Source organism: Strix uralensis, chromosome 2 (assembly GCF_047716275.1).
Source record: "Strix uralensis isolate ZFMK-TIS-50842 chromosome 2, bStrUra1, whole genome shotgun sequence".
NCBI classification, from domain to species: Eukaryota; Metazoa; Chordata; class Aves; order Strigiformes; family Strigidae; genus Strix; species Strix uralensis.
This window is the reverse complement of record NC_133973.1, coordinates 94436636-94459355: the sequence shown is the minus strand read 5'-3', so window position 1 is coordinate 94459355 and position 22720 is coordinate 94436636. Positions and strand designations below refer to the sequence as shown.

At 36.5% G+C, this 22720-nt stretch overlaps 1 protein-coding gene across 2 annotated transcripts in view; it reads right to left on the bottom strand.

Moving 5' to 3' along the window:
• KLHL1 (kelch like family member 1) overlaps window positions 1-22720 on the bottom strand; it is a 263122-nt gene that overhangs the window by 77685 nt on the left and 162717 nt on the right. For both annotated transcript variants that reach the window (XM_074859534.1, XM_074859535.1), the window contains one exon: window positions 14517-14703. In XM_074859534.1, coding sequence (XP_074715635.1) covers window positions 14517-14703 — 187 coding nt within the window. The remainder of the gene's footprint in view (window positions 1-14516; window positions 14704-22720) is intronic.

Here is a 22720-nt window from a genome sequence, read left to right as displayed (position 1 = left end):
GGCTTTCTAGGCTCAAGCACCTCTACAGAATTTTAAGCAACCCTGATATAAAAACACCATTCTAGTTGTCTGTGACACAGGCCTCACATTATTTCATTAACTCTGAACAAGTGCATGCATAAACAATAACTACATTGCAGGACCATGAGTCACTCTTTGCCACTAGATCTGGAAGGACTACAGACATATGCATCTAGCAGAAAGAGGGAAGGAACCATCTCCACATTTACTTTCACCGCTCCTAAGGTGAGATCAGTATCTAGAGTCAAACAACTTATTTCAAAACACCATGGTGTGGTGCAGTGGAGGAACAGTCACTCAGCCAGATGCTGGTTCCAGTGACAAGCAAAATTTGGTAGCATCACATGCCAGCTGAGATCAGAAAGTCTTCTCCTCTCTGCCATTACTAGCAGATGGCAGTCAGCAGAGCCAACTCCTAAATGAAGCAACTTCCAAACTGTGCAAAGTGAAAGAAAAGAACAATGTTGGTTAATACTGCCTACCCCAGTCTATACAGGCTTTGTCAGGGTGGCTTACCAATGTTAGAAATCTGTAGACAACTACTGTTTTCTAATCCCCACGGACAAACCAAAGTAATTCTGATTAAATGTTTCAAAAAACCAGAAAATCCAATTTTCCAAGAATAGGAGGATGGAAGGAAGCAGTTGGGAAGATACTACAGTATATTTTCGTAGGGAAATGGGAAATACAAGTTTAATGTGAAGATACGAAGAAATTAAATAAAGCAAAAAATCATTATTCACTTTTGGCTGCAGTGTATGTGCTGATTATGCAGAGTGTCATGGTTTAACCCCAACCAGCATCCAAACACCACACAGCCCCTCGCTTGCTCCCCCATAGCAGGATGGGGAAGAAAATTGGAAGGGTAAAAGCGAGAAAACTTGTGGGTTGAGATAAAGACAGTTTAATAGGTAAAGCAAAAGCCATGTGCATAAGCAAACCAAACCAAGGAATTCGTTCACACTTCCCATTGTCAGGCAGATGTTCAGCCATCTCCAGGAAAGCAGGGCTCCATCACGCGTAACAGTTACTTGAGAAGACAAACGCCATAACTCAGAACATCCCCCCTTTCTTCTTCTTCCCCAAGCTTTAAATGCTGAGCACAATGTCGTATAGTATGGTATGGGATATATGGTATGTGTCAGTTGGGGGTCAGCTTTCCTGTCCATATCCCCTCCCAACTTCTTGTGCACCCCCAGCCTACTTGCTGGTGGGTTGGGGCAAGAAGCAGAAAAGGCCTTGACTCTGTGTGAGCACTGCTCAGCAATAAGAAAAACATCCCTGAATTATCAACGCTGTTTTCATCACAAATCCAAAACACAGCTCCATACTAGCTACTATGAAGAAAATTAACTCTATCCCAGCCAAAATCAGAACACAGAGATGGACATATTTTCCTGTAAAACCAAACAGATGGAATACCACAGTATAAATAAAACATACATAGACCCAAATTAAAATACTGCTAACTACATTAATACATCTATCATAGTTTATTTCACTCATATATCACTAGTGGTTTTTTAGTTGTCTAAAGGTAAAAAGGAAAAAACATACTTTTTAGACTGTCTTTAAGATTTTGGATATGAAACTGCGAAGATTAAAGAAAAGCAAACACACAGAATATTGAGGATTTTACAAGAACAAATTACTCAGGCAGTTCCCCTATACACACACATATGCACAAACTTATTTTTCATACCGACAGATCTCTAAAAAAGCCTGAGTTATTTCAGTGAATAGTGCTGAAGACAGAGTATACGAAAAAGACATAGAGCAGTGAAACAGAATTAATTTAATAGCCATTTGTGTGATAAACAACAGTGTGTGGTAAATTTAAAACCTATACCATGACTGTGACAGCACAAATTATTTCCGATAATAAGTTAAGGATTTTTCTTGATGTTCTGGATACATTTCAACTTTTTTTTTTTTTTTTTTTTTTAAACTTAAACTCTACTCATGATCCAGCTGGGTATTGGATGAGATTAGCTCTGTGTATTGTGTGTACTTTCATGGGCATTATAAGCCCTGATTAATCAAGGTTTATGAAGCAATGAGAGATCTACAGAGAAAGAAAACTTTAGAAATTAAAGTATTGTAGATGATATGGGTAGTTTTGCATGAAGGTCCAACTGCTGCTGACATCTCCTGTGTGTATGCAGAAGGGGTGTATGTGATTCTCCCATCCAATGTTTCGGATGAAACAATAAAGTACTAGGTCTCACAGTTTTATCTTCATCTACAAATCAGTATACCATTGCACAATACCAATTTTTATTTTTATTTTTTTGGTTATCATTTGTAATCTTGTGAAATTGTAAAATTGTTTTGGTGAAATCTTTTCAAGTGATCTTTTATTTATCTTTCTATTACACTTTTTTTCTGAAGTTAAGCATATTACATTTGCTTGCTAATGATTTCTAAACCAAGAATTTTGTTTAAAGCTGATTTTCATTCTCATATTTTTTGCATAGTTGATGTTTGAAGACTAATCATACAGCAAGGTCACTGCATGAAAAAGAATAAATGTATTGAAATATTTTTTTGTAACTCAGTGTTTCACGTCAAATACAGAAATATCTAAAGCCTGCCTTCCAAAGATGTTATTAAGTATTTTGAACAACCTGATGTAGGCTACATGAAGTCAGATAAACTTCATGAAAAATGTCTGAGACTATGAGAGCAATGTATTTATTTCAGTTAAGTACAAGTGCAGGATTTTTGATATAAACAACGCGAAAACTGTTTCAGCAGCAGATACAAACGCCTAAACATCTCCCCCTTTCCCCAGACCCCACCTTTGTATTCAATGTAGATATTTCCACCAAAAAGGTACTTTTTTTTTCTCGTACCTAGAATGATTCAGTATTTAAACCTATGAAGAAGAGTAGGAGTTCTACATTTATTATCACAAAACTTCTACTTTTTTCCCTGTAAAACTTTCTGCTGATTTTGCTATTACCAAAGCTGTTGCTGACATTTACTCTGACTGGTTTGTTCAAGATTTAGAGATGCTGCTGTGAGTAGGTGCAAAATGATGACCTTGATCTAGTGATCTGCAATATTACATTTTGAACTGAAAATATGGTTACTCAAGTGGAACGAATGTGACCTAAATAGGTTACTGACACAGATATCAAGGAGAATCTCTTGGTAAAGAAAGAGCTACACAGAAAACAGGGTAGCAGTTAACTACTCTTCTCTTTAGTTAGAGTGTAAGAAATTCCTGTTAGCACTCCAAAAATCTGTAACTTGTACACAAAAATATCTTATATTTTTTGAGTGAAAAATAAAAATTAAAATGTCATAAGGATTTGCCATAAAGTGACATGAACAAATATCAGAAAACCTTTGGGAATATTCAATTATTCAATATGATCAGAATCCTCTAAAACTAATACAAGTTTTTTCCACTAATGTTTATATTTTGAAGAGTATCAGATATGACAGCTTTTCGACAGTGATTTTAGGTAAATCCTTTAGTGTTGGGTGTTTTGTTTTATAATATAGTGTTATGTTTTATAACATAAAACATTCATGGTTTATTTTATGGTTTTATCTGGTCTAAAACTGATAAAACTCCCTTTTATTAATGAGTTATATCATGTAGTATGCTAGTCTACCTTTGCTCATCAACAAAACACATGCCTCTTCTTTAAAAGCAGTTCTGTTCCCACTGGAACTTGTGCAAATAAGGTGTTAATAACAAAAAGAAAAGTTCTACATGTGGACAGCATCAAATGCTAGGGCAAGTGCATCTCCTGCAGGAGGGGTGTGCACCCCGTGGAGCTCGCACTGCTGGAGAAGAGGTAATGGTGACCTGCATGAACTGTGAGAGTGCATGTATCTATGTTTGTGTGTGTGTGTGTGCACATGTGTGCACGTGTTTGTCTGACTAGAATTTTTGGGATTTGCTTGAGAACGGTGTTCAGAAATTTGAAGAAGTTAATTCATATTTTGTAAGTGTCTAGTATTGCATTTTATCTACTGCATGACTGATACTGATCCTAAACACATAGTTCATATGATTGCCACTTAATTATGTATCATAAGTAAATTAATAAGCTGCCTTGATCATGATTTGGTTTAAATGATGTGAACTGAGCAGTTTGGTGCTGCAATAGGACCAATTTTCCATTACCCCCGGCCTTCTTCTATTATTTATCATTATAGCTGTACAGATGCTCATCCACACTGCTTAGCTGTTGACTCGGTTCCTGAGAGATTCTGTTTTGCTGTAATTACTTCCCTCTAAGATAAACGTGTTTAAGGGGTGCTATCCCTAATTTGCATGGACTGGAGCCAGCTAATTCCCAGTATCCATTGGGCTCTATGTGGTGCCTTCTGTAGTGCGAAGAGATAAAAGTGTTTGTTTATTTGTTTTTCCAGTTCAGAGAGTTAAAAATAGGGTGAGAGGTGTATTGAAGCTTCCTTGGATGTTCTTATGCCTGAAACTACAGCCTTTTGGAGCATTTCCTAGAATTTGGTATGAAGATTTATGAGGTGGCTGAAGGTGCAAGATAGAGCTGGAGGCCTGCACAGGGCAAGAGGTGCCAACATTTTTGAAGTCTTATCCACACTGGCTATTGAGGGTGGTTCCAGCAGTGAACTGTCTCCAGAACAATATCCAGGATTTGTGCTGGAAGAAACTTTGGTTTACTCCAAAGCCAATCTCAGTAGTAACAGCCATTAATAAAACATGGGTGATCAGGGAACATAAACTTATTAGTGTATGGAAAAAGCTAAGGTTTCTGACAGTGTAGAGGTTCTCTAAATCACCCAGCTGCCAAGCATGTGCCTTCTCTAGATCATATACAAGGTTTTCTTTTTTTTTTTTTTTTTTTTTTCTGTGTACTTTAATCAGTGATAAAATATCTGCATTGGAAATGTCAGAAAACAGAGTAAGCAGTAGGGAAGTAATGAGAAGGGACACAGGGGTGTTCTTGGAAGAACAGTCCCCCAAATATTCCCATGAAGGCAGCAGCCTCTTGTGCTGTCTGCTTGACCCCATAGGTTGTACAGGGCAACAGATTGGCAAGGTGGGAAGTTTGTGAGATGATGAAATTTATCTTCTGTGTGATAACTTTGGCTCTTCCCTTATATTTGAAGCTGTAGAGGCTTCAGAATAGATTGCTTCAGGTTCTCTTTATTTCAAACCGTAACTGAATCAGCAATTTCAGAAGTACACTGAAAAAATGCCAGAAATTAAGTGATGTAAAGCAAGTACTGAAAAACTATGAGCTGGAATTACAGTCTGGATTTTTTTCTATTCAGAAATGAACAGGTAAATCAAAGTACTGTAACCGCAAATTGGCCTATGAGGCTGAATGATCTGGAACATATTGAAATTCACAGGAGTGAAAAGAAGCAAATAATAATGTTAATACTTATAAGAACTGGATGAGAAAAGAATTTTAGTGTGATTTATATATTTAATTATCTCATTAGTCATTAGCCAGTGTATTTCATACTCCTCTGGTGAAGTAATTAAGCAGGCTCCACCATTACTCTACAGTTATGCTATCATGTTACAGAATCACAGAACAGTTGAGGTTGGAAGGGACCTCTGGAGGTCATCTGGTCCAACACTCCTGTTCAAACAGGGATACCTACAGTCAGTTGCTCAGGATCTTGTCTAGGCAATTTTCTAATATCTCCAAGGTCAGAGACTCCACAACCTCTGTGATCAGGGTCACAGGCTCAGTCACCCTCACAGTAAAAAAGTGTTTCCTGATGTTCAGAGCAAATCCCATGTCTTTCAGTTTGTGCCTATTTCCTCTGGTCCTGTTGCTGGGTACCACTGAGAAGAACCTGTTTCTGCACCCTCCCTTTAGGGCCGTTCTCTTATCTGGGCCGAACAGTCCCCAGATCTCTCAGCCTTTCCTCATAGTAGAGATGGTCCAGTCCCTTCATCACTTTTGCAGCCCTTCATTGGAGTCTCTAACAGCTCCTTATCTCTTATACTGGGGAGCCCAGAACGTGCAGAACGTGTCCTGGGTTTGAGTGGTGGGTCTTCTGTGCTGCTGTGCAGGAGGTAGAGAAATCAAGAGCAAAGCTGAGCCCAGGAAGAAGGGAGGGGTGGGGGAAGGTGTTTTCAAGATGTGGTAATGCTTCTCATGGTCCTATCTGTTAAGTAGTGTTGTTGTTAGTGTCTATATTAAGTTTATAGTCTTTTTTTCTTCCCTAATGAGTCTGTCTTTTGCCTGTGACCATAATAGGTGATTCATCCCTCCCTGTCCTTATCTCAATTCTCAAGCCTTTTGTTTTACTTCTCCTTCCCAGCACTGGGGGTGAAGGAAGGAGTGAGCGGCTGTGTGGTGCTCAGTTGCCCTCTGAGCTCAAACCAACAAGCCTTTTGCTTTATTTTCTCCTTCTCAGAGCTTGGGGAGAAGGAAGGAGTGAGTGGCTGTGTGGTGCTCAGTTGCTCTCTGAGCTCAAACCACAACATGCACACAGCACTCCAGGTGTGGCCTCACCAGTGCTGAGCAGCAGGGAAGGATCACCTCCCTCGACCTGCTGGCAATACTTTGCCTAAGGCAGCCCAGGGCATCATTTGCCTTCTTTGTGGCAAGGGCACAATGTGGACTCCTGCTCAACTTCGTGTCCACCAGAACCCACAGAAATCACAGAATGGTTGAGGTTGGAAGGGATCCCTGGAGGTCACCTTGTCCAAGCCCCCTGTTCAAGTAGACTCACCTACTGTCAGTGCTCAAGCCCGTACACTTAATTTATATGTGCACAGGGATCCTTGGGAAGGTCCTGATTCTTCCATCTCCAGGGCCTGAATCACCCTTGTAGTTTCCATTCACCTGAACTACCTGATATGCTGGATGGCTGCATCTTTTGGCACATGAACACAACTCAGACAAGAATGTTGGCTGGAGTTGGTGAATGCTGCTTTGGCTCGGAGTATATAGGATACACATAAACAGTTCTCCAAAGATGCAATTAAATACCTCCAAATATCCCATGAGGATTGCATGCCTGAATTGGTACTGATGTTTGTCCTAAAGGTATCTAAAGACCCTTCCAAACCTCTCCATAATAGCAGGTATAATGGAACACATGCAAAATATCTTAAGGCCATGGCCATCTTTGGTGGGGTTTCTTAAAGACTTGAAATTAAGTCAGATTTTTAAAGGACTGACAAGTATTTCCAGTGAGATCTGACCAGACTGGGGAAGATGTTAGCTTTCTGGTTACTGCAAAGAGATAGAGGGATCATTTCAACCTCACTTAGAATAAAGATGCAAAACCACACAAAGAAAATCTAATAAAGAATGATCGTAAGAGCTCTGCACAGAGAATATGCTGTGATCTTACATCTCTAATGTACATAATCTATGGGTCCTGGGTGTTGTGTTTCAAGCCAGAATGAACCATTTTGGTTATTATTTTGACTCACTGATAGCGGAAGTTAAGTCAGTAATTCCCAGAATACATGAATATGTCCCCTATATCCCCCACTCAGCAGAACAGGCCAAGCATCACCCAATGCCTCTGCAAATAGAGGTATTTTGCCCACCATTTTTTCTGATAACTACATGTTTCTTTATTCTTGATTTAGCCCCAACCACCAAAGAAATATATTGCATTGTGCTAATAAGGAGGTATGTAAAGTCACCTCACACGCTGCCACATGCCATGGGGTAAATCTGCTGGGAACGCCTCTACAGCGAGTATTGAGGCAAATCATTCTCAGTGCCTTCCAGAGAAACCAAAAGCAAATGAAAATGGGGAATAATAATCTCCTCATGTCTCCCTCTGTGAAGGCAGCAGGTGCTTTAAAATTCATCAGGCAAGGTCTGCTGTGTAGCAGACAGTGGGATGGAGAGGGTGGCCACTCTGTACAGCTTCTTCCGCTCCCTAGGCCTGCTACCAGGGATCCCATCTGCATGTGCAATTTTTGCATTTCCATATATCTGAACAATTGCTATGCAAATCTTTGGTACAGGGGGCAAAAGGACCCTGGGTTCTTTTCTGCCAAGCTGCTTTCCAGCTGGGTGGCCCCCAGCATATACTGGTGCCTGGGGTCATTCCTCTCCAGGTGCACGACTTTGCAATTCCCCATGTTGAACTTCACGAGGTTACTTAATGTTATTTAATTAATTATGATCTCTCTCTCCAGAATGTTGTGTTGCCAGCTAAATATAAAATATATATATTTCTTAGGAAGTGAAACATTTCATTTCAGTTTCAGTTTATTATTGTGTGAATCAAATTTAAAATCATATTCTCTTTGCAGTTTATCAAACATATACCAAATGATGAATGATGAACTCTTGGGATATATTAAAATGACTGAAAATACGAATTTCTGGAATAGATAAACTAAGGCTCCTAAAATCAGTTGTCTGGTTTTCTGTTCTAAAAAGTAGTGCAGTTTTTTTATTTTTACAAACAGCTAACTTCTGTCTGTTCTATTTAAGCAATCTAAAAGGAAAAGTAAGTCTTGATGCACATTTGCAATAGAGACACTGAAAAATTCAGTTATTCATTCTGCATAGCCTGCCAGCCTCTTTGGTATTCTGATTTTCTCAAGAAAACCCACCATGGTGACAACCTCATTACTATGCTAGGTTAATAACTCTGATGAGAAATAATTTTTGTTGTTGTTATTGTTCCTATTTACATATTTCATTATTCTTTTCCTGTTGAATCTTCCAAAAAGCGTAAAAAAAGGAAAATAAGAGATGGTCATTGGTACACAGTGTTGAGGTAAAGCTAATGGAATATTGCTTGTTTATTAGTGTATTTTACAATTAAGGTAAATTATGCTAGAATTCTTTCCAATTGTTAGCTAGAGAATGGCTGGGAAAACACTGGATTATACCAACAGATATTTTTATGTTTTTAAAAAAACCACTAGATGTATTCATTTTTTGGAAAAAAATGGGCTCCAGAAAGTACAAGAAAGAATGCTAAAATATATTACATGGAACTAAGTAAACACATTACAGTCATCTGTCTCAGCGAAATCACTCATCTATGATATTTGAAAACACTATAATTGTGTGGCTGAGACAGAACTGTTACTTAAATAGAGCAGGCAAGATTTCAGAGGACAGCTGTAGATATCTGAATAAAAGTGGTAGGCAGAGAGCTGCTTGGAATGCCAGAGGTATAATTTATTTTGGCTTATCATCCTCCTGAGGTATTTTAAGGCTATGACTACATGGTCCTTTAATGTAACATAACAAACATCCTCATGGAAAACATACAGGTGAAAACAAACTAGCACTAAAGGCAGAAAAACCTCATACAGACGACTGGTGAGGACAGATATATGATGTTATCAATAAAAAAATTAGGATTGCAAAAGGGACAGTCCATTTCTCACTTCTCCGTTCATCTTTTGTGAACATCTATTTATTTCATGAGTAATAACAGCATGTTTATGTTCCTGCTTCATGAGGGCTGCTCCTGGAGTCAGACCAGGGCTGTGGACATCCCTGGTCTGTGGTGTCAGATACTGGAACCAGTGCGGTTTTTAACTCCCACCCCTGGGGCTTCGACCCAAAAGTCAGCTACCGGGGGAGGACCAGGGTAAGTGAGGAGGGCAGAGAGGCCATGCTGGTGCTTGGGGGATCCATGAACATGCGCGTGCCTGTGAACCTGGAGAGTGCGGTGTGTGTGCTGCACTAGTGACCTCCTGCCTCTGCCAGCCCAAGAGGAGGAGGGACGTGGCTGTCTGTGCCTGTGTCTGGTGTGAGTCCTGAGTGTGGGTGCTGCTGGGGGCAGCGCCTTGTCTGTGGCCCTCTGTGTGACCAGCTAAGCCCATGTCCTGTGGGTATCTGGTGCTGTCTCTGGGACGCATGCTTAACTTTGCTAATGGTTGATACTGCTAATGGGAAAATGACAGAAGCATCCCTCAGCCCAAGCACAGACCCTGGGTCCCCAGGAGCACCATGCTGGGCTCCATGGCTGGGCAGGAGGGTTCTGGGCTGGGGCGGCTGGACTCAGTAGCTGTTCCAACTTTCCTTAACAGTTTGTAAGCATGAGACTATTTACTTGTGTTCTAATATCTGAATAGGAATCAGAAAATGTACCGAGTTCTTATGAAAAAGAAAAAAGCTTAACAAAAAATATGACGAAGACAATCTATCATTAAATCCAGGAAGCCCTAGCCATGAATTTATTTGCATGATGGATTAAGGAATGGCTCAAGTACAACAGATAGGGTATTTTACCCTGCTACAGCCTCAAACTTTTAAGAGAACACCTCAATAATTCATATTATTTATATATATGAGTATATATACACATATATCTACGTATACTTACAAAGTATGTGTATTTATATAAAACTTTTCAAAAAGCACACCAGGGAGAAATGTTCTGTAATAAACACATTGGATATTTTTTTCTTTTTTTTTTTTAAAGAAAATACCTTCTTAAGTAGGTTTTGTTGTTTGTGTATTATACAAATACAAGGAGTATAAGCCCTCACATCCTGAAAATTAAACTCAGTTACTGTGCATTGTATAGTTTGAATGAAAATGCAAGTAAGATGAAGATAAGACTTTTTCTCAAGATAGTTATGTACATCAAATGAATGAATAATGAATGCTGTGAAATGTTTTATGTATGTGAAGACAAAGTGGTTTGCAGTAATTTCCACAACTTGTAAAATGCCACGAAACAATCTTGAGGGATTTTCCTTTTTTTTCTTTTTTTTTTTTTAATGAATTTCCACTAAACTGAAGATGAAGGAGTAGATAGATTTTCAAGTTATAGATATCTTAGATGCATAACTTAAAAAGCAAGAATTACTTAAGAGGAAAAAAGATGAACTTTCCCTATTTTTGCCTTTATTTAGAGTATTTACAATAGGTTGTCCAATACTTCTTTCAGTCTTTAAAAAATATGCCTATATGAGAATAAAAATACAAAATTAAAATAAATAAGGTTTAAGTGAAGTGTGCTGTGAGAAATGTCTTGCTAGAAACTAAAAAAAAGTCAAAACAAGCCCAGAAAAACAGGGACATCTTCGAAGTTCACCAGAGCAGAAGAGTAACTTCATGCAGCTATGTTAGATGACATTCCTGTGAAATAATGATACATAAGCAATAAACTACATTTGATAAACCATATTTGTAAAGAAAAAAGGATAATTACAAATGATTGAAAACCATTAAAGAAAAGGCAAAATACGCAACATGAGAGTTTAAGGAACAATGGCTGAGGACCTCACAGCTTTACATTTCAAAAGATTCATTTTTTATTGTATCTGTGGCAATATCAAAGATTTTTCTAAAAAAATCTAAATAATAATGAAATGACTTTTAATATTGCTTGATATAGACTAATGATGCACCTCACCTATTTACCATCAGAGCAATTTTTGTGATTTTGTATCTAGTCACAAGCTAATGAAAAACACACATTTAATATCAATGTTTCAGTAAATCAGCTTTTCCCTCTCTATTAATGACCTGTCACAGTCTTATGAAAGAGTTTCTTGCTCATGTAATTTTTCTTTTCTTTTTCCTTTGCATGTACTTAAAGACTATAATTCAATAAATAATGAACTAATCTAGGACTATTCCAAGAGTGATATATATCAGTGTTTTTAAACCATGGTTACCCTGACACTTTTGTTTTCTTTCGTTTTCTTTTTCTGCAGATTCTCCTTGTCCCTTGTTATTCTACCTGCTAGGTAGTGAGACAGGTTAGAACACCTCATAAGAGATCGGTCAGTATTCTGCCACAAATACAACACTGCTCAATTTTTTGTACTAATCTTCTCTTGCTGCACAAGTATATTTTCCTCATCATAACTATTCATAGCACTATCTAACATAGACAATATACATCGTGTTCTATCGCATGGCTTTTGTTCTGCATTTGGGATTCCAAGATGGCTGCAAGAAGTCAGTGTTTTGCTATTCTTACAAATTGGTGTATGTATTTACTAATTTATGTCAGTCTAGCATCCTCCTTTATCTGTGCGCTTAAGACAGCTTTTTGTATACTACTAGATTATTAAATCCTCCTAATCCAAATTACAGAAGTCAGCATGATGATATGAAGGGGTAAGATGAAGGGCAAATTGTCAGAAGCATATACCTCTAATCTATTAATACATCTCATTCTATCAATGTGAACATATAGAGAAAAACTGTTTTTTATATGTGCCTTTCAAATTAAATGAATAAGTAAACAAAGGTGTGTGGAAACAGAGATTTAAATGAGGTTTTGTACATTTAGGGAATTAAAATTACAAAATGATCTAACTTTGCTCCTTTTAATTCTATCCAGTTAGTGCTATGCTGCATTAACTTTGCACATGTCAGGCATAATTCCAGTCGCTGGCTGCTGGAGTTTAATTATCACCTCTTCTTTTATGCAAAGGAAGATAACTATAGAACAGATTTCAAAACAAACTTGATTTAGCATGCTAGGCTACTTTTTATGTGATGGGCCACATAACCTTCAAATGCTTTCATAATGCTAGCGCTTACCCACTGTTTTATATGCTAGCTAATAAATTGTTAATTTGCTTAGCTCATCTAGTTCTTATATGTAACTCTTTCATATTTGGTAGCAAACATCAGGAGGCATTAAAAATACATCCTTGTGAATCACAGTCATCCATGTCAGCATTTCAGTGGAGAAAATTGTGGGGAAAAAAAAAATTATTGAGGAGAGATAATACAGTATCAACATCATCTAATGGCCCAAATATTGAGGCATGCTTTATGAACTCAGTGACCTTTCAAAACATGCAAAGAGCACTCAGGTGTCCTGAACTGACATGTGGAAGCAAGACTCACTGGGCACAAAATCTAGTCAAGGACACAGCAGCATCACCAGAGGGGTGAGCTAAGCAGATGCAAGTCAAGGCTGCATGGCTGCAGATCCCGAGTTATCAGAAATACATGTTACATCAGCTGTAACAAAGGCTCCTACTACGCAGATGCTGCTCTGCCATACCAGACCCCCTCTCAAAGCAGTTTTTATCTGCTGTAAATGTGTATAAGCCCTGGTACTTTTGTTTTCAGTCAGAGTTCACATCAACAGAGGGACGAACCTATCTGGTGCTGCGCAGTCTCCTGCTGCTACAGAAATAAACCACTTCTGCCTGACCTGAATCTGCAAAAACAGGCTGTGTTGATGCAATGGTGCTACACTCCGTTCTGTCACTCTCAATATTTCTATATTTTGGTTTGCTATGAAGAGGAACAGATCTGTATAGTAAGCTAGAACAAATACAGCTGCACCTAAATTGGGTTTATGGTCATTTCCACTACCTGAATACTTAAAGTGTTTGTTGTCATTTGTCTTAAGTAAGAGGAAATTTGTATTTGAGGTATTTTATGATCCAAAGGCAGTGTTCTGTGCAAATTCATGCCTAACATTTAGCTACACAAACATTTATAAATGTTAAAAGGACAAAAATAATCCACAGCTATAATAAGAAGATATACGCATTGGTTCTTTCCTCATCTTCCTATTCTCTCAACATTCCTTTTTCACACAAGCACAGATGTCATACATCTTTCTCATTGATGTAACTTTATGGGAAAAAACATGCAATGTCTTTTTGCAGATGATACTGCCACAGCTATTTAGCGAAACAACTGCAATAACTATACGCAGAAACAGTCGTGAAATACTGAAGATCTAATTTTATATTATACTTTTTTTAAAGTACATAGTTTATATTAGAACTAATGTTTCTGAAGGCATATTCTTCAGCCTAAATATGGACATGAAAATGTGAGATACTGTGGAACTGTTAGTGAATTTCAAGAAAAATAATAATAAAAGCCTTTCTGATTATATAGGCTTAATGACACAGCTAGCTTTTAGTTCAAGTATTTTATTTTATCCATGCAAGAAATCAGTGGATTAGACTTCTTACCAGGAATAAAAGCACATCATCATAATTCTTATTCCCAACAAAAAAACCCAAAATACTTTAAAAAAATTTCCAAAGCTTCCTATTTCTCTTCACAGTAAAATGGGGATAATTTCACCTTCCTTTAGCTGTAGACAAAGTAGTAATCTAGTTTAAGATAGTTGTCTATGTTTTTTCTCTAGAAGACTGATAAATTTCTGCATCAGAAGACAATGAATCATCCATAATATTTCAAACAACTACTTAAGGATGGAATACAATGCATATCAAACTGCCTTTTTTGATTGATTAGAAAAGGTGCATACATATTTGACATAAATGAAACATAGTTTCTAGAAAGCTAAAACGAAGGTAGATGAATGTCACTAGATTTTTTGGTTAAAATCTTTCTGGAAATTATAAACATTTTGAATAAAGAATGAACTCAAAACTCAGTTTCTTTTCTCTAATAGTGTTAGACATTTCCTTAAATATCAGTAGATTTTCACTGGACCAAAAGTCTTGGCAGCATTTCTTGACTGATTAAGACACCCCCACCCCAGTCTTGGAATAGAAAGTTATTTCACTATTTTCTAATAAAGAAAACACAAAATATAACTTTTATAAAGTAACAAATATCCTCTAATACCTTTGTTGTTATCCATTCCTCCAACAGCATAAAGTGTTCCAACTGTAGATTTTCTAGGTTTAGTTCTTGGACTTTGCATAAGAGTTCTTCTCTCTGGTAAAAGATGGTATTTCATGGCTTCCAGAATAAGCTTCTGGCATTCTAGGTCATCCTTAAAAAGTGCATGGTTTTCTAGGTCAGCCAATATCTGTGAATGACATGATCATGAATCAAAAATGCTAGAAATTTCTAGAAAAAACAATACCATACAGTGAGAGAAGATCACAAAATAGATGTCTTAAGTGAATCACTTCATTGTAGATTACAGGGGTTTGCAGGCTATTTTTCTTGGAGGAGGGACAGTAAAGTAAATATTTAGTTGATTTTTAAAAGACTAAGCAACTTTTAGATCACTGTTTCACCATCCCTTAAGACTACAATCTTACTACCCTTACTGAAAACACTGAAGAAAATTAAGTATTCTTTTGTAGGCTACAGCCTGACTTATTTTTAATGGTTTCCAACCTAACAGTGAAAGGATCCAGAACGCATCTCTTTGCAAGCATCTTGAATGTGCAGTCATATAACGTAACAACATTCTACAGTATTTTATGTAATACTTTCCAGGACCATCCCTTATTTCTAAAACCAAACCAAACCAAAAAATCTCTAACAACAAAAAACCCAACGAAAACCAAACCAAACCAAACCAAAACCAAAACAAACCCAGAAGAAATTGCTTGTGCAAGTTTTGAATCTATTGTTTTGCTGTATGATTGGCAAAATTAAGGATTAATAATCCAAATAATGTAACTATCTTTACAATTGGCATCAAAACTATAATCAGTAGTTACCAAAACAGATTCTCAGTGCATACAGCTGAATGAATATTCTATTACGTGTTCAAGGAAGAAGGCTACAAGTTGCAAATGTTAAGTGTTTGATTCACTTGCCTGTATGTACATATCTATTGTTTTTTGAGATGCTGAAAATCACCCTGTAAGTTTTCAAGATCCCATTGGGCTAAGCAACCTGGTCTAACCTCATAGCTGATCCAGCTTTGAGTAGGAGGTTGGACTAAAGATCTCCTGAGGTTTTCTCCCACTTGAATGATTCTGTGATCTCACTGATGTCAGGACAGAAGAGCGCAACGCTTATGCAGGTTTTGTGTCATATCTGCCAGACCTATGAGACATTTCAGATACCCTAAGGCATCAGAATTCAATCAAACTCTCAGTGTTTATGTTTAGGCAATTGAGTATTACCTCTAGATGCTGACCCCTACATTCTGCTATCAAATTAGAGCAGGTTTTAATTGCATATGGCAGCATATCTATACAGTCTGGTAGATGTTTAGATGTCATAGAACATCTACCTGGGAGAGCCAGACATTTTCCCAGAAGCGGCTGAAGGCCAGGAAGCAGGCCAGAGTCTGTGAAAAGGTATCTCCCTCACAGACACAAATGTATGCAAACTGTTTTGCAGTTGCCTAAACAGAGGTAGCTATATTCCTTTTAAGGAATCACAGGTATTTCATGGGGCCTTCAATGGCTGCTGAAGAATGCATGAATGTCCTTTGTCAATCTGTCAGCCTTTTGCAGATAACACATGTGTTCTGTGGCATTTAAAATATTAACAGCTTGTACATGTAGACAGCAGACTCCTGCTTCTGATTTCAGGCGTCAGTCGTGAAATGAACCTATTCAGGTCCAAAGAAAGACATTACACACTGCAGTATCTCAGCTGGTGATCCAGAACTCTTATTTTACATGGCTGATGACCTAACAGACAATAGATGTGCTTATTAAAAGAAGTGAATAGGGAGGTTCATCTAGCCTAGATAAAATATGTCTCCAACTCATCTCCATCTCCAAGTCTCCATAAGTCAATGTCTAGGGAGAAAAACGTATTTTCAAATCTTTAGTAATTCCCCTTAATATTACCCCAACGTCCAACTTTCAGATGAAGGACATTGTGAGGTGAATGTCTTTTCTATGCATTTTATAATTCTCAAGGGCCTTATCTTCCATGAACTAGTTCAATCCTCATTTGAATTCATGGAAATTTGTTTCATCCACAATACGGTTTCCCAACCAATTCGGCCTATGACTTGCTGCATATGAAGGTTTACCTCCTTCTGTTTGTTTCAGACCTGGCTCTTGTTGCTTCATTTGCTTTCACTCAATTTGTTTCATTCATTTCTTTCTTTCAGTGCCCTCTAATTCTTCTATTGAAAGAGAAAATGAATAACTGGAGCCCTGCCATACTAAGTTCCTTATAATACTCTAGACTTCAGTCATATTCTCCATGTTGACTGTTTTCTAGACTGAGGAACCCTAGCTTAGTTAATTATTGCTCATATGAAAGAAGATTCATATCTTTTATCACCCTTATTGTCTTTTTCTGAATATTTCAGTTTTGTTAGATTCTTTTTGTGAAGGGAGCAGAACTGCACACATGGCAAACTGTGAACTTTTGTGGTGATATAATGATGTGCTCTGCTTTGTTGTCTTTTTCTTTTCTAATAACTTGTAAATTTTGTTTTTGTCTTTTTGACTACTACAGATCTTGAAGCTGACTATTCCAGAAATTCCTATTTCATAGATCCAAAATTTCACTCCTGAATGGAAGTGGCCAACCCAGAACCTATGATATTAAATTTGAAGTTAAGGGTTGTTTTGTCTTTTTTTCATTTGCTTATATTTTATTATTATTCTTTGTCCTCCAGGTGTATTATATTACATTTATTTACATTAAAATTGTAGAAATACAGTTATTAGGAATTCTGGGTGGGTTAAATGCTACTCAAATCTTGTGTATTGCAAATTAGAATATCACTTTTAATATATGCACAAAAGCTATGTGGCAATGCAGCAAGATCACTATAAGAGTAGTAAGATTTGTGTTATTAACAATCATAGACTTTTCAGAGTGAAGGATGACTTCATTTGTCATTTATCTCTAACTTGGGTACTTGTAGTCCATGGGGAAGATGGTAAAATTTCTTGTATCTGGAAAGTTTGATTCTCTTATTAAACTGCAGAGCAAACTCTAAATTGAGGAGACTATGCATTGCTGTGGAAGACTGGGTATTTCATTATTTTCTGTTCTAACACAAATTCTACATATTGTAGCTGAAGAAATTAAAGGACTTTAAAAAATATATTTCTATTTAATTATAGCTAGCTGCCTGAATCAGTAAGACTATGAGGTGTCCTCCAGGGGCTAATCATGAATGAGAAAACTTGTGGATACTTGAGTCACACTGATGTTCAATGAAGTTCTAGGCAAAAATGGATGCAATCCCATTTACACTATTAAAGCGTTAGCGCCTCGTTCGCAAAATTCATAAATTTAAGCTGTCTGTTGTGCGCTGAAAACCTCTAGCACATTTCAGATGACAGTACACATCATGTTTGGTTCTGCCCAACTTCCTGGATATGTGGTACCATAAAATATCCATATATCAATACCATGAAAAACAGGCAGGGAATTAAAAAAAAAAAAAAGAGAGAGAGAGAGGAAAAGATAAAGTAGAAAGAGATACAGAATGGTACAAAGAGCCCTCATCACAAATTAATTGAACTAGTTTCAGGGAGAAGTCATGAGACTAAAAGTTTAAAAATTTAGCATAGGAAAACTAGCAATACACACAAAGCCCCTAGGTTCATAGCAAACACTAGACTTTACATTAGGAAGCATTTGTTTTCAGAGAGGTTGGTCATCACTGGAACAGGTTTCCTGGAGAGATGATTAATGCCCCAAGCCTGTCAGTGTTTAAGAGGCATTTGGACAATGCCCTTAATAATATGCTTTAACTTTTGGTCAGCCCTGGATTGGTCAGGCAGTTGACTAGGTGATCACTGTAGGTCCTTTCCAACTGAAATCTATTCTATTCTATTCTATTCTATTCTATTCTATTCTATTCTATTCTATTCTATTCTATTCTATTCTATTCTATTGCAGAGGGAACAGGTAATACAAAGGAAACCATGGGATTTATTAATTTGTACAATGGTGCATAAAATAAACTTACAATATCTTAAATGTAGTACTCCTAATATTCATGTGTTCTTCTTAGGATGTGAAAGTAAATGCTAGAATGAATATATGCTATATCACAAATGTACAGTTAAGAAGGCTAAACCAAATATAAAACATTTTTTTGGTCACAAAGCCTATGGACTAAACACAATGATGTTGTTTTACCACTTAAGATACAAGAAAGTTAAAAGAATGAAAATGTGAAAGCAAAAAGACAGCTATGTTCCTTGATGATAATGTTTTCAGAAAACATAACCTGAACATGGTCCAGGTTAATAATTTTATGTGAATGTTTGCAAATAGACGATGCATCAACCACAAACGATCCCACAATCATAAAAGCAAAAACAAATGTACGCAAGGAAAAGACTGATAAGATACAAAGAGGCTGAAATTGTATGTATCGATATATTTTGGGGACTTCAAATATCCTTCATGATCTCTGAATAAACTGCTGTCAGTGTAACAAATCTGGATTAATGTAACAACAAATGAAGGGATGAGGCATGAAGTTTTTCCTCCTAAACAATAATGAATGGTTCATATGCTTTCTTTCATTTAGGCAGATTACGTTTTCAAAAATTGTCATATCAACTTCCTATGTCTGGTGGGACAAGCACTTTTCTCATCTTTCATGAAAATGAGGTATAGAAGTTCCTTAATATATTTGTTTTCCAAAGCTATATTTACTATTATTTTCTAATAAAACAACAGTATCCATCTTATTAATTTTTATAAATGTGCATGATTATTGTATTAAGAAACTATGAAAATATCTTTGAAACAGCAGAAGAATAATAAATACCGGACTGGAAGAAAAAAAAAAAAAAAAGAAAAATATTGAGATTGGCTAATATGAATTCAGTCTCGGAGAAACGTTACAGAAAAGATTTGAAATTAAATCTTCTGCTCTCTTAAATTTGTCACAAATTCCCATTCTAGAATCTTCCTAGTGTATATATACAGATCTTTTAAACTAATTAGATTCTACTGATCTATATACTCCAAGGACATATTCCTTTGACCACAGAAATTCAGTAAGAGGGAGTCAATATCATGCACATAATTATTTCCTATCAAAGGTTTACTCCTCAGAAACACTTGCCTCTATTTAGATTTTGACAAGAAAAAGCCTCTTTTAGAAAAACAAGTTCACTAAACAGGCATTAATATTATGGTCAGCTTAAACCACTGTATACTTCTAGCTATAATATCAGTGCTTTGGCTGAGGGCTCAAGATGCTGGGTTGTCAAAAGTGTCATTGAAGTAGTATGAGACACAGGCAGAACAGAGAGAGACACATGCAAAACCAGCAAGAACATTTGTGTTCCTTGATGGCAGTATTGCAAAAGAGGTCACTACACATGGTTGAGGTCCATCGCTTGATATAAATGTTTGTAAATACATTACAGATGAAATAAATTATACTTGAAAATATTCTTAAACTTTGATATTGACTGCTTTTTCTTTTTTTTTTTTTTTTTTTTAACAGGAAAATGGCCAGCTCTCAAAGTCTGCTATTTTCAGTCAAAATGGCAGCCTCTTAAAATTTTATCAGGAAGTGCATTAAAATGTTTACTACTCTGAAATATTTGCTGAACTGTATTATGATCTAGCATATACTACCTTCATGTCTACTCTCATGAATTTAAATATCAAGATTCTATTCTCTTCCTTCATTGCTGGTGAGTTTTTTCACACTGACTGTAATGGTATTATGTAAAATACAGCATTTCTAGTTGTTTTTACATCTAATATTAATGAACTAGGGCCAGTACAAGAATAGTAGAATAATCACTGGATTTTTTACTGTATTTCTTAATCTAAATTGAGCACCAAGAAAACTTAGTCTATGGTTAGACTACAATTTATTTTCAAATTTATTTACCTTCCCTAGTGTGTAGAGGAAAATAGAATTCTCAGGAAGCTATTTAAGCTATTATTTTTAATAAATTTCCAAAGAGTGTATTCTTATAATCTTGACACCCACGATATCAATGGAAGGGCTCAGAAACTTCAGATTATCAAGAAATTAAAAACAAACATTTTGTATGATATATATGATAAAGATTTGTGTGTGTGTGTGTGTGTGTGTGTTCTGGTGCTGGTTATTATCCAATTAATGTTACTAAATAAGAATACTAAAGTGTGATAATAAGCAGTGGTATTAAGTATATTTCATAACACTAGGTTAATTTATATTTCATAATATCAAGATTCTGAATATATCCTTTCTGTGAATTTTTTCCCTTTGAAGTTCTCAGCACACTACTCAGTAGATTAAAAATCAAAGATCTGAAGACAAATCATGTTCATAGTTTAGGCAGAATGATCTCTTCTTTTGCAAAATAATTTTAACATACATTTAGGACTACTGAACCAAACAGGGTACTCTGTCAACAATTAATTTAACAGAATACAGGCACGAGAAAGCTGAGAAATCAAAATATCTGTTTCTCCTACAGAAATTTAAGGTAACATATTAAGTTACCTTTACTTTCTAATGCTTAATAGAATTAATGGAATTGATGACAAGGTTTTTTATAGCAAGCTTATTGTATCAGCAAGGATCAAAGTCCAACAATCATATTTGGTGACTTCCTATCAGACAGCTACTTCTTTATTCTGATGTTCCAATCTGTGCCTAGGGTCTCAAAGCAAATATTTACCTCCATGGGACCTTCCAATTGAGTTGCCAGGTGTTACAAATAAAGAAGTAATAATCACTGAACACTGTTCTGTCCCAAAATTCTGAGATTTCATGCATCAACCACAAATAAAGGTTGAATCTCTTTTTCTTTCTGATTAGAATTCATCATAGAAATTAAAACCAAAACAAAACAAATAAACCTTTAAAACCAGACAGAAACCTGTGTTCATTTCCCTCAAAAAAAAAAAAAAAAATTACTCAATGGCTAAATCATAAAAATCTTTTTTGTCAAACCCCCCCTAACTATCTAAAAAAGTGACAGTAAAAGTAAAAAAAAAAATCTTACGGAGTAAAACATATTATTCCAAGGCCTATTCTCAACTGCAAAGGTATGGAAAAAATAATTTTTAGAAAAATATTCATTCCTCCCTCCTACCTACTTATTTTAGGACATGAGCTGACTTGTGCTAAACTCTGTATTTCTTAATGTCCTAATGGCTAAACTCGGTGAGTGAGGGAAAAAAAAAGCAAGGTTGAAATTAAAGCTACTGTTTAAAAACCAAGTCATACAAAGCTGTTTCATAATGTCTAAATTTCAATAATCTGCTTCAATGTTTTTCTCCTCTGTAGTTATCTTTTCTTACTGCATCAAAATAATCAATATGTTTTTATTAAATCAGGATGCACTTGATCAGGAAATTCAGTTAATAAGGATGTTTCCCTGGAAACCATATTATGTTCAGCTTGCTCTTCCATGGCTATGACATCCTTCATTAAGAGAGAAGTGTATCTAACAGTAAATTAAGATTTCATGGTTTTGTAACACATAGAAATTCAGAGAGCTGTTGCTTCTCAAAAGACCCATGTCAGTGCTCCTTCAGACCAATCCTTCTAGCAAACCTTCTAGCATTGCTAGAACTTCTCAGACTAGCAATATCCTGAGAATTTTAGTAACTTTGTGCCATCATGCTTCTCATTTTTCCTAGTTTAAATCACCACCAAGTCCTTTCTCGTCTGCACTTCTAAATTATTTTCAACACAATGCTGCAGAAAGCAGGCATGCTTCAACTCGGTGAAGCACGTTTATTTTGAGATCTGGAGTGAAAAGTATTCAAGTACTGACAAAAGGAAAGTCAAGTCTAATGAGCACAAAAGGAGAAGTTTGGTACTGGTACACTGATTGACAGTGGGTGCACCATGGGACTGCACCCTTATTGCTGCCTGCCTTGCTGTCACCCTTGGCTGACTCACTCCCACCCTCCCTTAGCATCTATCCTTTTGCTGCTTATTGTCACATCTCCCACAGCCCCTCTTTTATCCCATTGTTTTGCAGCTATGATCTTGGTGAAAGTATTAGAGATTTGATCAGCTGATTTGAAAGTTATTAAGTTAAATCTCACATATTCTACATAAATGATCATCTGAGAGATGGGATGAGTCCCAGTCTCCCCTGTTGAATGTGTGGCATCTAGGATGAAATTCAGCAACTACTAGGGAAAAAGAGGATACCACCTGCCTGGGAAGGAAAAAA